This window comes from Rhinopithecus roxellana, chromosome 20, assembly GCF_007565055.1.
Source record: "Rhinopithecus roxellana isolate Shanxi Qingling chromosome 20, ASM756505v1, whole genome shotgun sequence".
Lineage (NCBI taxonomy): Eukaryota > Metazoa > Chordata > Mammalia > Primates > Cercopithecidae > Rhinopithecus > Rhinopithecus roxellana.
Window position 1 is genome coordinate 27,304,555 of NC_044568.1, and position 15,821 is coordinate 27,320,375.

Consider the following 15,821-nt stretch of genomic DNA (forward strand, 5'->3'; position numbering starts at 1 on the left):
CCTTCGGATATTTGAGTTTTTTAAATTGCTAATTTAATGTATAAAAAGCAGCTAAACACTGGTATTTATAAAAATGAAACAGCATTTTGAAACAAATGTTACAGATCTATAAATACTCATTATATAGAATAAACCCTAGTTATTTGCATGCACCACCTCAAATCATGTTTCTTTATATTGACCTATTATATACACAGAGTATGCAGTGGTTAATGATCTTCTCTTCTGTTAGGAAATTTCCTCAATAAGGCAGAAAACTTCAGGTATTATTTTCACCAGTTAGGAGAAATTGTAAGGAAGTCCTTGACCCATAGAGAAGGTCACTGTTAGATACTTGTTTCTGTCATAAAACAGAAACCAGTAAAGAAATAATTTGGTAATTTAAAAACAGGTTCATAAAAAGAAAATACCTGCAGGTAATTTTTATGGTCAGTTATATTCTATAACCTGAACACTGAAAACTAAAAACTTACAAACTATTATTATCTGAGCACAGCACAGTGCTTTAATAGGAAATAAAAATGCATGAATGGTAATCAGTTATTTGTTCAACTCCCAACTGGGGTTTCTGTTACTGAAGAAAAAACCAACTTAAATATTGCAAGAGTACAAATAAGCTGACCTCAGAGAGGCCCAGTGCACTGATGTGTTTCCATGTTATATTAGCAACAGAAACCTTACTGATTTCCCAGGAGAGCCCCCGCTGGGCAGCCCTGGTCACTGCTAGATCTTGAGAGCACAGATTTCAGTATAGTATTCATGTGAAACCAACCCTTCATGTAAAAAGTTGGTGTGTAAAAAAGGCAACTTAAGCGAGCTAATTGCCCTTACCAGCATTGTTGCCATGAAATTCCTTTATACAGCAAGTTCTTCTATTCACGCTGATTCCAGTTATGTGCAGCACATCAGAGCTGTCACTAGTCCACCCAGCATCTTTGTGCAAATTAGAATACGCCTGCCCTTCCTCGGGCTGATAAAGCCACACATGACACAGCACAGGCAGGCAGGTTCAATTTTCGTTCCCTCTACCGCGACCCCCACACTTAGCTGTACTCTAATTTGCAGTCAGGGGACAACTCATCCCAGGACCCCAACAAGTCCAGTCAGTCAGCCAGTCTGCAACCCTGTATAATCTTGTAAAGGCTCCTGTATGCAAGACTTTCTGTAGAACTTCACGGGGTTCATGGTGACATCTAGCTAAGAATCCCTGCTATGTAGGGAAACTGAGTACATTAGAAATCCTGGCGATGCTCTGGTGATGAGGCCACTGGTTAAGTCTTTTGGTTATGAAGTCCCTTCAGAAAAAGGCACGGGCAGTTTTGTTATTTCTCACCCTGTTACAGTTAGGTTGACTTTCAATTCCTTGGAAAGTTGAAGCACAGGTAAAGACACATCCCCAAAACCTGGCTTTTTGCATTTGCCTTGACTCGTGCAGTTTCAGAGCAAGAACGGCTCAGCATTTGTGAGGGGGCAGGCTTCCCAGATCCAGGAGCCTGTGCACACACCCATGCCAAGTAGATCCTTGTAGTTTTGAAGCTCTCCAAAGTTAGCTGTGAAGACTAAAGGAGAGATGCACTCACAGGTTGTCCAACTTATCTCTAAACAGATTCCATTCCTTTCCAGTAAGAAAAGTAAGATACAGTTGAAGGACGGCAGGGGAGAACGCAAAGATGCGTGAGTGATCAAGGAAGAGCTGAAAGGCTGCACCTTACTTTCTAGGCACCTCTCTCCAGAATGCTTGCCTCACAAGCTGCCTCATTCAAAGGCAAGGCCCCGCTGCTCCCTGCCTTCTTGCTGTGACCACTTTCCTCATTCCTCAGGACTCTACCCCCACAGCCAGCTGACCCCATAAGCTGACAATGGACAGTAGTCCTCCCTACGTGTCAGTGGTTAAAAAGGCAGAGCATACACTGGGAGGAAGAGATTTTTGTCTGCTAGCTAAGAGTCATTCAAAAGGATAAAACCCCCATTAATGTATTCATTTAAAACAAACATACCAGACAAGGCAAAAAGCAACAGTGCTAATTATGGTGTTTTTCTCTACTGTTTGAAACCGTTTACACCCCTTTCAGCTTCATTTACCAGAATGCGGCTGTGAGAAACGCTTTCATTGCTGGGCCCACCAGGGAGAGGGAGTCTCCAATCCGTGCCAGACAGCTCAGCTTACTCCCCCTTGGTGTCTAGAAAAACAGACCTCACTTTTGCATGCCCACAGGCCACTGAGGTGGGTGTCTGTTTTCATCATGTGCTAAAGTCGCCTCCATAGCACTTCAGGGAACAAAGATCTCAAAGTCAGCCCTGAACCAGTGAACATTCTCCAGCTTGCCTGGAAACTCTTACAGACCAGGCACAGAGGTTCTGGCCTCCCCTGCGCATTATGGCTCAGTGGCTGCTTCAAGCCAGAATCTGGTGCGTGTGTCTGAGAAATCCTTCAGTGCAGGTCCAAAGAAGCCAACATGCACAGCCATCTGCCGGGAGGTGGCCACACCATCTGCATGCCTCTGGGATTGGCGTGGGCTGGAGTCTTCTCCCGGGCTTACTTCAGGGAAGGAGATTGGCTTCCCAGCCTTTTCAGAACCCAGCAGGAGCCCTCAGTTCAGCCCCAGCCCCTGAAACTTGGCAGTGTCCGTACAGACAAAGTAAGTTCTCAGCTCGCCTTTGCCTTTGACATTGATCAGGCCACGGCATTCACAAGAGTATCCGAGGCCCTGGAGGATGGTGCAGGTCTCCTCGGTAACCTGAAAAGGAAGGAGACGTGTGTCTTCAGAGGCGGGAAGAACACTTGTCGTGGTAGGGACAGATAGAGACTGCCCAGGCACGCCAGTCCGCCTTCCCCAGAGAGTGTGATAGCTAGAAGCCTAGAACCATGGCTGCTGGTTGAGGCAGCAGCTCTTAAGTCCAAGTCCCCTCACTTCTGGGGAAGATCTTTTCCCCTCAGTTACCTGCTTCCCCGATGAGTCTTTACCTGGATTTTCCCAAGTTCTCCGGTGCTCTCCATTCGGCTGGCCACGTTGACTGTGTTTCCCCAGATGTCATACTGAGGTTTTCGGGCCCCAATCACTCCAGCAATCACAGGCCCATGGTTTATGCCTGAAGATGATGTTTACAGTTAGCCAAGCATGCAGGCAAAGCCTCAGGCTTCTGTCCTTAGGGGAGGCCAGAGAGTCCATACGCCAGCACAGGATGCAGGGACAAAACAACTAGAGTGAAGGCTGGCTTGTTTCTCAGAGTCACCGTGATGCAGTCAGGCTTGGGATGTGAGGAGGGCATTCCCCGGCCAGCTCTTTTTCAGATTCAGAAGCCAGAAGTCTGGGTTTGATGTTAACACTTGTATCTGCTACTCTCCCTTTTAACAAAGGCCTGGCTTTGAGTGCAGGCCCGCAACTATTTAGGTTAAGTAACTTTGCTTCCTTCTCTATATTTTAAGGTTACCTGTTTACAGTCAATAATTTTGGTTCTCCGTTTTCTGTAGTTACATATTATTAAAACTCTCAATGGTAACTGTATGCTAACTATATGCTTATGCAAAACGTCAGAATAATTGTCCAACTGCTGAGCTTGTCAGATCAGAAGGATTCTCAAACCTTTCATAATAGATGGCGAGGTGCAGCTGTGCTGCACAGACTGGGTGGGCTGGCCTAGAGGCAGGGGCTCCCCACCCCTCTACCGCCCGGGCTCACCGACGCGGAGGCGGAAGGAGTTGAAGGAGTGCCTGTTGATGCCGTCCAGCTTGCTCATCAGGGCGATGCTGAACTCCACCATGACGCCAATGTGGGCGTGCTGCCGCTCCAGCTCCTGTGGGACAGGCTGTGGGTCAGATCGTTGCGTCTCCAGAGCCCCCAGACATAATGGGCCTGGCGCGCCACTCTTGTTGAGGATCTCCACCACTAAAATCCTGGCAGAGCCCTACAAGCACCTGGGCCCCGCCCCCTCCCCCAGGATAGGATATGGACACACCCTTTAGGTAAGGTGACAGGTCACCTTTAAGTGAGGGCAGCCGGCTGAATTTCCCCTCTTGGGCTTGAGTACCTGGTTCTCGTGCCCTGAGGCGACACTGAGCCCTGCAGCTGCCATGTATGTGCTGCCGATGGTCTTGATCTTCTCCACGCTGCTGAACTTGGGCTTCAGCAGGAGCTGCAGGCGAGAAGGAAGCAGTGAAGCAGCTGCCACTCCACAGCCACAGCCAGGCTGCCCCCGCTCCTCAGGAAGGGTGTGGGGTTCCCTCCACCCATCGCCGCCTCTCGTACACACGTCTCAGGCTGCCCTGCCAGCTGAGTGCATGACTAAGCATGGTGAGGACATGGCCCTTGGCGGCTCCTGCTCTTCCTGTCGTCTCCGTCCCCACACTGTCTCCCTCTTCCCTTCCATCTATGTCTGCACAGAGCAAACACAGCATTATCTACACAGGAATGTAGATTCTTTGTCTCCAGCAAATAATTCAACCCAAACTGATTTCCTCTGAATCGGCTTGGTTGGTAGCATGGGCTTAGTTGGAAATGAAGCTGTTCTAAAGGGCCTGAGTCTAATCTTAGCAAGCTGCCCATCACAGAGAAGATGCCAACGAAATATTTGCTGCATAAAACAGAATGAAAAAGAAATGTGTACTTTCATATTCTGTGTAATGTATATTCCCCCCAGGAGGGCCATGTTGCTTTTTTTTTTTTTTTTTTTTTCTGAAGACAGAGTTGTGAACTATCACCCAGGCTGGAGTGTAGTGGCGTGATCCCAGCTCACTGCAACCTCCGCCTCCCAGGTTCAAGCGATTTTCCTGCCTCAGCTTCCCAAGTAGATGGGATGATAGGCACGTGCACTACCAAGCCCAGCTAATTTTTTGTATTTTCAGTAGAGATAGGGTTTCGCCATGTTGGCCAGGCTGGTCTCAAAGTCCTGGCCTCAAGTGTTCCACCCACCTCAGCCTCCCAAAGTGCTGGGATTATAGACCACCTTGCCCAGCCCTGTGTCACATTTTTAAATTGGGTTTTAGGATGGCAGGTGCCGCCGCCCTTCCCTCTCCAGCATGGGTTGGGACTGCTGCACAGGGCTGGGCTAGAGGCCGTACCTCGTCGAAGTCGGCAATGATCTCATTGAGCAGGCGCAGGCACTCCAGCCCTTCTTTGTTGACATCGCACTCTGTGTAAAACACTTTGAAGTCCGGCACGGAGGCAAACATGACACAGACGCAGTCATAGGACTGATGGTACCAGTCCTGGATGGAAAGAAACCAGACCTTAACACCACTTCACCTCTTGAGGGGATGGGAAGAGTGGCAAGGCCTCAGGAGCAGATGGCACTGAACTGCCCAGCCCAGCTTTCAGGGGGTTGGGAGGAGGGTGGGCTGCATGAGGTTCATCTGGCAGCTGTTACCAGGTGATAAAGAATCAGGTGGCCAGGGAGGGTCAGGCTCAGGTTGGTTTTTTGCCCACAGAAGCACCATGGGTGTTTCCATGTACACATGGGGTAAGAAACTCTGCAGTAGTGGAGGGTGACAGTTGGGAGGTCTTCGTTCTCACTGGGCCTCTGCTTCCTATCTAGAAAACTTGCTACACAGAACTGGTGGAAGTACAGACATTTTCATCAACACAGAATGTCCAGATCACAAACCGCTGAACACACATTTCATCGTCGCCACAAGCCTGTAGGGAAGTGCTGTCAGCCCATTTTACAGAGGTGAAGACCAAGGCCCGGGAAAGCAAGGTGCCTTGTCCACAACCACACTTGAGCCCAGGTCCTTGACCCCAGACCTGTTCTCTCACAGCTGATCCCATACATTGTTGCCTGGGCATCCCGGTGAGGCCAAGACCTGAGGAAGCCAAGCTCGGTGTGCACTCCAGCTCCACACTTTCACCCTATGGACTGCGCCTGGACCCTCCGCCTCCCTGCCTCCGCCCCAGCCCCTTCTCAGCACACCTCGTTTAACTTGTCACCGATAAAGTGGGCAGCCACATGGGCTGGCAGGACGTTCTCCAGAAGAAGGCGGTTCACGTTCTCCATGGTCTCAAACTCCTCGTGTTCCTTCTTGAACTTCTTCTTCCATAGACAGTCCAGGCGGCAGTAATAGTCAATCTGCAAACAGCGTGAACATAAGCACCCCATCCGCAGGCGAGCAGGGGCCATGCTGCTGTGCATCTCCTAGCCGGGTCTGTCTGTCCCTGGTGTCCTTGGAGCCTCTGGCCAGGGGACCCGTGCTTTCCTGGCAGGACTCTGGTCTTTGCTGCTGCTCCACACGAGCCCACCCCGCCCCATCTCCAGATGGAGGTGAAGAAAAGCAGGCAGAGCTCGGGTGGCGGGGCCAGCCTCCATACCTGTCTGGAGAGCATGAGCAGGGTGACGTAGAACAGGACCAGGTAGAAATTGGTCATGGTCTTCAGGTCCCTCCAGGAACAGCTAGGGGTGCCGCTGGATGTGAAGGGAGGCCCAGGTCACTCCCAGCACTCACGACCCCAACACACTGAGTCATGCTGTCCAGGTGCCACGCATACCCAGGGGAATGGGGGAAATGGATTCTAAGGGGGTGGGTGGAAAACTAGACAACTCTGGGGTATTTATAAAGGGAAGAGGGGCGAGGTGGGCAGGGAGGTGGGGGAGCCCTCGTGGGAAAGACCTCTGATCTCACCCCTGAATGACCAGAATCAGCCGTGATGAGGGCCTGAAGGGAGCCCAGAGCTCCTGGTGAGCCAGGGTCAGTGGCAGGCGGGGTGGGGTGGATGGGTGGCATAAGGATTTTGCAGGTGCGGGGCAGACCCACAGGAGCAGATTGTGTTCTGGGTCCCAGGCTTCTACCTTTTTTGTTTAGGGGGACCAGGTCCACTCCTTAATCCACTTGGGACCCAGAACCCCTAGAACCACACACCTCAGCCCTGCTAGCGCCACAGCTATTGCCACCTGTCCAGGAAGAGATGGAAGCAACTGCTCCTTCCAGAACTTGAGACCCAGGACATGGCCCTGAGAGGCACAGAGCTAGAGCTGCAGCCTTCTTCCCTCCCCACTACTAGACTGGCCTGGCAACAGGATGACCCGGTGGCCTCTGTCAGACCAGAGACTCCTAAAGAACCTGCCAGTGAATCAAATTCCTCGGCTCTGAGCGCTGGAGACCTGGGACCTGGGCAAGCGTCGGTCCCAACTGTGAGACGAAAGCCAGGCCATCTGCCAGCCCCACCCTGCAAGGTACCCACTCCCTATGAACACAGAAGCCCCTTGGTGCAAGCAGGCACCAGGTGAACAGACCACCATGGGGACGGGGACGGGGACGGGTGGGGCCCCACCTGGTGGTACCATTGGGCTCAGTAAGGTTGCCCAGGCCTTGGCCGCAGCAGTCCCACTGCCAGCACGGGGAGAGGTTGAAGAGCACCAGGTAGGCCACCAGGGCCACTGTCAGCAGCACAACCTTTGGCTCCAGGCTCATCCTCAGGAAGACGGAGCAGGCGATGAAGCCCAGGACACAGCTGCAGGTATAGTACTGAGGGGTGGGGTGTCACTCAGGACAGAGCCACCCCACCACCTACTGTTGCCTCAGGCCCAGCACATACCCCAGAGCCTCACTCCCCAGCACCTCAGCATCACCCTCTTGCCTTACCATCTCCCTTCTCAACAAAAAACGGTGAGACCTAAGAGTGTCCATTGTTTTGTTGTTTTTACTGTAGTTTTATTTCTTATGAAGTGCGCTCATTTAGAGGGGAGAAAACATAGTATGCAGATGCTGTGGATATGACAGACCACGGTCAAGGTCAAGGCCGGAGCATGCATGCATCCAAGCTGCCTCCCTGAGTTTTTGTGAGCTTACCCTTCCAAAGGACCTCTGCCCTGCTCAAGATTGTGCTGTGGCTCCCCAGCCCCCAGAATAAAGACCACACTCCACCCCAGCATTCTTGCACCTTCCAATCTGGATCAAGCCTGCCCCTGGCTCAATCTCCCGGTTCTTCCCACTCCCTCCCCAGGAGACAACCCACCCAAAACCCCACTGCTCCCAACACACGCCTCAGCTTTTTCCCCACACCATCCCCTGTCCCAGAACCTTTCTGCCTTTTAGAGCACTGCCACCCTCTGAGGCTGCAGAGTCTGCTGTCTGCAAGGGCCTCCAGGCAGAGACCTTGACCTCTGCCGTCAGCCTGCCTGAGCCTGCCCTGGCACCACCACCTAATGAAACCCCTCCTTGAGCTGCGAATACTCGTGTATAAAACAGCGGCAGGCCTGTCAGAGAGGAGGTACCCTGACCCGGAGATCCCCACAAGGCCAGATGCTCCCCTCACTCCCTGCCCGCCCACACAGCCTAGACCAAGCCTGCCAAGGCCCTCACTCCCTTGGGCCAGAGTCCAGCTGGGCCCATGGGACCCTGCTTTCCCAGCTCTGCAGGAGAGGCTGGTCTCAGCCTCCACGTGCTGTGCTCTCAAGGGTCAGCACCCATGCGTTGAGGGTCCAAACTGCACCCCTGGCAGCAGCAGCCCCACTCTGAGACCACGGAGCCGGACCCAATGCACTCACCGGGAGGGGCTCGCACAGGGCTCTGGTCTTGCTGCTCACGGCTGGTAGGCCTGTCTCATTGCCAACAGGCAGCTCTAGGACTGGGAAAGGCATCAGGGGCTGCAGAGGAGACGGGTCCCCATCAGAGTTAGTCCAGGGACAGGAACACTGGAACCTGCCCAGGCCATATAAGGTGGGCCCCAGGCAACCATGAGTGTCACAGCAGCGTGAGGTTTCACGTTGGGATCAGCTCTGAGCATGGCTCAAGCCACCGTGCCGACACCCCACAGCAGCCATCAGGTTCACAGGGCAGAGGGGCTAGGAAATGAGGGCACAGTCACCCCCAGAGCAGCAGCAGCCAGGGGGTGCGGCCGGGACCAACATTTTCAACCTTCTCTCCAGGTGACTCTGAGGGAGGTGGTCACAGTAACACATTCCAAAAACCCAGGGTCCCGGGCAGAGAGGTGAGGGAGAGGCCCTAGCCCGGGATGCGGGGTCTGAGAGGAGGGTAGAAAAGTGTCCCGTAGGCTGCTTTCTGCAGCACTGAGCCTCTGAGCACCAGCAGAGGAGCAAGGGTTCATCCCTGAGAGGAGAAACTGAGTCTCAGAAGGGCTGTGAAGAATGAATGGGGTGTCAGGATGTGGTGGCTCAAAGCATCCCATCCTCCTGGGGCTGGCCACAGAAGCTCTCTGGGCCCCCAAAGTCCTCATTTGAAAACCCAAAGGTGAGGAGCCCTGAGTCTGCAAAGAGGAACCCCCCCCCACGGCCACCTGCTGAGCTTGGGGGAGAGGTCAACCAGAGGCAGCTTTTAAGGCCACATTGTAGGCATCCCAAATCTGGAGGTCTCCCTCTACCCAGGAGGCCTGCCTCCCCACCCCAGGACCCACCAGGTTGATGATAGCCACAGTGAGCAGGCTGCCGATGGTCAGGATGGCCAGGGTCAGCCTCAGCAGGGGCTGCGTCTCCACCCTCTCAGAGATAGTGCAGAGTGTCCCCCGGGCTGGGCACCACCTCTGTGGGGTAACAGGGTCAAGTCACCCAAAGCCAACAGCCTGGGCAAGGAGGGCTGGTCCCAGGCAGCCTGGGGAGGGGTCCTTCAGGAGAAACCTCCAGGGCACTCGGAATTGTCCCTGAGGCAGGAGAGATGGGCACCCAACCTTGACCAGAGCAAGGGCTCAGACCGGCCAAGCTCACCAGGGAGGGCTCCTGGGCAGGCGTCCCAAGGCAGGGAGAGAGGATCCAGGGGGCCAGAGCTCCCCACTTACCGAGAACTTGGTGGCAAAGCACAGGCCCAGTACCAGCCCCAGTACACAGGCCACCAGCCCGAAGGACACACCCAGTGCCGCCGTCCTGGAGAGGAGGGAAGAACTTCAGTTCTGCCTCGGGCCTTCTGCCCAGGACCACTACCCCCACCAATCCTCTGGCTCACAGCCACCTGTCCCCACCCCACCTGGTATTCTGCCCACAGCAAAGGGGACCTGTGAAAACTGTGGTCCAGCTGCCCCATGGGCAACACACAGGGCCCGGCTAGACCATGAAGATTGAGGTCAAGACCGTGGCACTCTTTGGTCCAAGTGTGTAAGAAATGAACAATATCTGCTGTCTTTAGACTCAGAAAAAAAAAAAAAAAAAAAGTAAAAACGCGTTCCCTATTATGTCTAATTTTTTTTTTTTTTTTTTTTTTTTTTTTTTTTTTTTTTGAGATGGAGTCTCAATCTGTCACCCAGGCTGGAGTGCAGTGGCGTGATCTCGGCTCACTGCAAGCTCCACCTCCCAGGTTCATTCCATTCTCCTGCCTCAGCCTCCCGAGTAGCTGGGATTAGAGGCGCCCGCCACCACGCCCGGCTAATTTTTGTATTTTTGGCAGAGACGGGGTTTCACCATGTTGGCCAGGTTGGTCTCAAATCCCTGACCTCAAGTGATTCGCCCCTCGGCCTCCCAAAGTGCTGGGATTACAGGCGTGAGTCACCGTGTCCAGCCTCCCTATTATGTCTTTATTAAGCCAAACACAATCCTGGTCGATGCTTCGGCCTAACTGCTCTTCTAGAAAGCACCAAGTAGCTGACCATAGATACCCCTTCCCTCTGATTTCACCCCCATCCGTATACCCCACCAGCAGGGCCCTAGAGCCAGAAGCATGAATCTCAGTGACTTTCGGATAAATCATTAACTCTCTGTGCCTCAATTTCACTGTATATAAGAGAGAAAGGATGGTGCCTACAGTTTTCAGAGTCTATCCTCCTAGCACTTCAAACACCTAAGGCAAGGGCTGCCAACCAAAATGCCTGCAGGCCACACATATGACAGGTGACTGAGGAGAGAGATGTTAGGGAGTAGGGAGGCCTGTGGCAGAAAACACACATTCTATTAAAAAGAAGTGTTGATAACTCAAGGTGTGCAGCCACAACCCCTGGTCCAGTTGCTGGGACCCCAGCAGCTGACCCCTTCCAGCCCAAATCATGCAGCTCCTTGCAGGTTCTCTGGTGGGTCCTGCCACAGTCACCTTCCAGCCTGGATCCCAGCAGGCCGGACCCCCACACCCCTCCCTACAACTGACCTGGGCATGAGCAGGACGTGGACGAACAGGATGCAGACGAAAATCAGGCCGGCACAGGCAAAGTCGTGGCGGGCCCGGGGGATGGGTGCCAGGCGGTACTGGGGGCAACAGGGACTGTGAGGGGTGGCCACCTGCAGTGCCACTTGCCCACCCCGCCTCCAGTGAATCAGCTTTAAAAAAAACACCTCCTTGCTGGGACAGTGGCTCACACTTGTAATCCCAGCACTTTGGGAGCCAAGGAAGAAGGATCACTTGAGCCCAGAAGTTTGAGACCAGCCTGGTCAACATAGTGAGACCCTATCTCTATTTTTAAAATAAATAAATTAAAACCCTCCTACCCTCCTGGAGTTCCAGGTGATGTTACACTTGGTAAGTTTCGTTTGTTTCCATTCTCCACTTTTTCCTATTTAAAGACAATGCCTTCCTCTCCCCTACGCCACCCGTCTCTCTCTTTCCAAGGGCCCTGCAGAGCTCATGGCCCCAAGTTCATGGATAGGAGCCAAGTCTGAGCTTCTGGGGCTGTCCTCACCTCAAACCAAGAAGCTGGCAGGTAGGGAGACCATCCCACCCCCACCCAGGCGCCATTGTGGGATCACAGCCCCAGAAGGGTTCCTGCTGCAGGGAAGGAAAGCAGGCTCGGCGGCCCTGGCCACACCAGCCACACCCTGCAGGTCACTTGGCCTGCAAGACCTGCCAGGCAGGTTTTGTCGTGACCTCACCTAGGAAGCCCCCAACTCAGGGAGCCCCACAAGAGGAAGTACCCCCAAACTTGGACTCTGGGTGCCACTTCCTCAGGCTGAGGAGGGAGAGGGGTACCCCTGGAGCACCAAGGGCCGGGACTGTCCTCTCTCACAGGCCACACCTGAAGCTGGGGACAGGCTCTGTGAAGTGGTATAGCAGCACCCCTGGGCTGGCCGTGTGATGGTTAAATTCTATAATGTGGGTGCCGAGGATGCTGCCAGAACTCAGAAGGCACTCAGTAAAGAAATGGTCGTTATCAGTACAAAAAGCTCGTAGCAGCAAGACAGGACACTGATAGTTAACTGAGTTTTGGGTTCTCGTCTCATTGCAAGGCCAATGCCGTCAGCGTGAGGCATCCATGCCAGGATCTGCTAAGGCTTTGCACTGGACGGAGCAAAAGTCTTGAAGACCCATGGAGGCAAATCTCTGATGGCGCATTTGGGTCATAGAATGAGGCTGACAGGAGAGAGGCCAGGCTGGTGCTGCACGGGCCCCGCCCCCACCCCCGCCCGGGAGCAGCTGTGGATTCTCAGTGCCCCTCCCCTAGCCGGTCTTGGGAATGCAGGCTGCCCCATGACCTGCGCCTCCCACCCCACCCCAGGCCTGGAGACCCTGTCCCTCTGTGGGGGAGGCTGCTGGGGGTCCTCACCTCGCGCTCAAAGCCCTTCTCCAGGAAGATGGACCCGAAGGTGTAGAAGTCGTCAGACTTGGAGCAGCAGGGCCTGTAGGCGGGGGCAGCTGTGGTGAGATGGGAGCTGGGAAGGGGTCCATTCCCTCGGGAGGTGGCAGCAGGCAGGGGGAAGGAACAAGACTGGGCCACCAGGTATGGGGCATGAGGTGGGCCTGCCCGCATGGGGGACCCTTATCCAAGGGGGAGAGGAGATGGGGTGGACAGAGGTCTCAGGCCTCACCTCGTGGAGCTGAGCCCCTCGATGGCTGACAGCATCTCGTCATCGTACGAATCATCTTCCGACCGCCCCTTGGGGGACATGCTCCTGGAATCAGATACCAACAACAGGATGGGCACAGGGACCACCTCCAACTCTCCCAGAGGAGGGCGTGGGCGTGGCCACCAGTGCGGTCCCAGAACCTCGTGTGGGATGGTGAAGGAATGGGTGGGTCCCACTGAGGCCCAGAGAGGGCAAGTGAGGACCCAGCATCGTCCAGCATGGCCCAACTGGCCAGCAGCCCAGCCAGACGCAGAGGGCAGACCCAAGCCCCAGTCCAAGGCGTCTTCAGCTACACCCCCGGGGTTGGCATGGAGACCAGAACACCCACAGGCATCTCCTTCCCTTCCACCGACTCCACTGACCCCGCCAGGGCACCACACAACAGGTGCTCCATCAAGGCCATGTAGAAGGGCCAGGAGCCAGGAAACTCTGGTTCCTAGAAATGCTTTGACCCAAGACCTGGCCAATTTCACAGAGGTCCTGGGCTGGGCCTTGCGGAGCTGCCCACTGGACAGAGGCTGGTCAGGGCAGCCTGCTTGGAGGAGGTGGCTGCAGCAGGACTTGCCAGGATGGCAGGGCACGCACCTATCTGGGGTCCGGCGGTGGCGCTGGGGAACGCTCTGAAAGGGAAAGGAGGAAAGGATACAGTCACTCCCCAGAACACTGGGCCCTCTGAAGGCCACTGCTGGGCCAGTTGCAGCCCCTCCAGTACTTGATACACAGGACAAGGTGTCGGGGTCATCCAAGCCACAGACATCCTGACTACAACTGAGCATAGTCCAGGCACCAAGGAGGACAGGGATGTTCCTGGCCATCCTGACGTATTCTCCAAATGCCTTTGCTTCCTCTCCAGCCCCAAGAGGTAGGGCAGAGGCTGTGGCCATTTTACAGATGGGGACAGTGAGGCTGAGAGGGTAGGAGATCTTCAGCACTCACTCTCCTGCCCCTGGCTTGGGGCCCCAATCCCTGGCTCTCTGGGTGGGAGGGGTGCCTACCTTAGGCCTCCGCCCATTGGGGACGGGGGTCTCGCCACTGCTCACGCTCTCACGGTGGTTGAGATGCGCAAACGGCCGCGCTGCCCCCCAGGACTCGAGGTACCGGGTCATGCGCACTGACGCCCGCATCTTCAGGGCTGCATCCCCCTTGGGTCTGGGGAGGTGTTGGCTGGGCGGGGGTGGCTGCTGGCTCTGGGGGCAGACATGGACACAGGCCTGTGCCACCTCCTCCCCTCTCGGCCCAGGAAGGGGCCGCCACCCCCATCCGGCTCTCCCTGAAGTGTGACACCGCCCTGAGCCCATGAAAAAAAAAATAGCAAAGAAGTTGCTCAACCGGCAGTCCCCTTGGAGAGTGGCTGCCCTTGAGGACTGGCCAGCCAAAGCCTGGTGCACACTGAGGCCAGGCCATATGGGGTCGCAGCTCAGCGCCCTGGCCCTGCCCCAGGCGGAGAAGAGGCTAGTGGGTACCCACCACGGTACCCAACCCCACTCCCTGCTCTGCCTCCCCAGGGAGAGAGGCAGGGCTCGGGTCCCAAGCCCGAAGCCCCACTGCCCTTGAGGCTCCTTGGAATCAGAGAGTCCCTGGGGTCTGAGCACCTATCAGCCCCTCCCCAGGAGGCGCCTGGGGAAGCCACAGGCATCCTAGCCCGCCCTCCCACATGTGGCCAGCACGCGTTCGCTCCTTCCTGTGGGAAGCAGCCAGGAGGAAGAGGGGCACTGGCCGCCCCAAGAAATGGCCAAGCCAGAGGCCAGCCAACCCCCAAGGCAGCGATCCAGAGAGTTCCACTTGTGTGGCCCCCAACCGCAGATGGCACAGGGCCATGACCTGCCATTTGCCTGCGAGACCCAGCCTTATGCTGGACACTCAGTAGCTCAGCCAGGTCCTGAATTCATGGCCAGCCCTACCCGCCCAACCCCCTCATGGCACAGACCTGAGACCCCCCTGAGACAAGAACACATGCCTGAGGCCTTCCTCGGTTGGGGCGGCCAGACAGGACTGGAAAAGGGGCAGGGAAGAGAAAGACCCAAAGGCCACCAGAGATGAGCTTAAGCCGGCTCCGGGTCTACTGAGTCCTTAGCCCCTGAAACATTCCCCTGCCTCCAGAAGTCCTGTCTCCTAGGGCCCCGCAAACACCCCGTGGACAAGCCTCCACAACTACAAACACTCACTAAGCCACAGCTCAACTTTCCTGGAAACCTCTTGCCTCCTTTTGGGATGGAAACATTTTTAAGTCCTTAGCCACGTCTATCTGCCTAGCCACGGGAGCCATGTGGAATTTGGCCTTGGTGAGTGTCCCGGAGCAGGAAGAGCTCGCTGGCCCTGTGGTGAGCAACCTGGTGGGGGTGGGTGCATTTCTCTGTCCCCTCGTCCATTGGGGCAACTCTGCCTACACAGTGCCCAGTCGTTCAAGTTCAAGGTCACTGGCACTTAGCAGAGAATCCAGACACCCCAGCCCCCTGAGAAACAAACAAAAAGCAGAAATAAATAAAAATCAGATTCCTCAGTTCTTTTTTTTTTTTTTTTTTTTTTTTTTTTGAGACGGAGTCTTGCTCTGCCGCCCAGGCTGGAGTGCAGTGGCCGGCTCTCAGCTCACTGCAAGCTCCGCCTCCTGGGTTCACGCCATTCTCCTGTCTCAGCCTCCCGAGTAGCTGGGACTACAGGCGCCCGCCTCGTCGCCCGGCTAGTTTTTTGTATTTTTTAGTAGAGACGGGGTTTCACCGTATTAGCCAGGATGGTCTCGATCTCCTGACCTCGTGATCCGCCCGTCTCGGCCTCCCAAAGTGCTGGGATTACAGGCTTGAGCCACCGCGCCCGGCCCAGATTCCTCAGTTCTGAGCAAACACATCCTACTCAGAATGGGCGTGGCATTGGTGTAAGCCCCATAGGGGCACCTGCAGCCACATCCAGTCCACAGGAGCCCACCTTGCCCCAGTCAGGCCATACAGCGATGGTGAGGCAGAGCCCACAGAAGCCAGTGCAGAAAATCCACCTCCGTGTCAAAAACAGGAGCTACAGATGAGCTCCCTGCACACAGGAGGGATGTCCCAAAGGTAGGAAAAATGCAGGGTGCACGACCATGGGGCCCGCCACTGCCACCTTAGCATGAAGGGTCAGGGGAC

The 15,821-nt window shown here is 55.1% G+C and overlaps 1 protein-coding gene across 12 annotated transcripts in view; it reads right to left on the bottom strand.

Moving 5' to 3' along the window:
- Positions 1 to 10: 10 nt before the first annotated feature.
- The window catches only part of ADCY7 (adenylate cyclase 7), a 73,639-nt gene continuing 57,828 nt past the window's right edge, over positions 11 to 15,821 (bottom strand). For all 12 annotated transcript variants that reach the window (XM_030925210.1, XM_030925205.1, XM_030925206.1 and 9 more), the window contains 16 exons: positions 13,701 to 13,892; positions 13,291 to 13,325; positions 12,667 to 12,750; positions 12,405 to 12,477; positions 11,015 to 11,112; positions 9,723 to 9,807; positions 9,345 to 9,470; positions 8,479 to 8,577; positions 7,263 to 7,456; positions 6,303 to 6,396; positions 5,908 to 6,063; positions 5,060 to 5,206; positions 4,030 to 4,134; positions 3,681 to 3,795; positions 2,966 to 3,090; positions 11 to 2,738 (listed from right to left, as the gene is read on the bottom strand). In XM_030925210.1, coding sequence (XP_030781070.1) covers positions 2,592 to 2,738; positions 2,966 to 3,090; positions 3,681 to 3,795; positions 4,030 to 4,134; positions 5,060 to 5,206; positions 5,908 to 6,063; positions 6,303 to 6,396; positions 7,263 to 7,456; positions 8,479 to 8,577; positions 9,345 to 9,470; positions 9,723 to 9,807; positions 11,015 to 11,112; positions 12,405 to 12,477; positions 12,667 to 12,750; positions 13,291 to 13,325; positions 13,701 to 13,892 — 1,875 coding nt within the window. In that variant the 3' untranslated portion in view covers positions 11 to 2,591. The remainder of the gene's footprint in view (positions 2,739 to 2,965; positions 3,091 to 3,680; positions 3,796 to 4,029; positions 4,135 to 5,059; positions 5,207 to 5,907; positions 6,064 to 6,302; positions 6,397 to 7,262; positions 7,457 to 8,478; positions 8,578 to 9,344; positions 9,471 to 9,722; positions 9,808 to 11,014; positions 11,113 to 12,404; positions 12,478 to 12,666; positions 12,751 to 13,290; positions 13,326 to 13,700; positions 13,893 to 15,821) is intronic.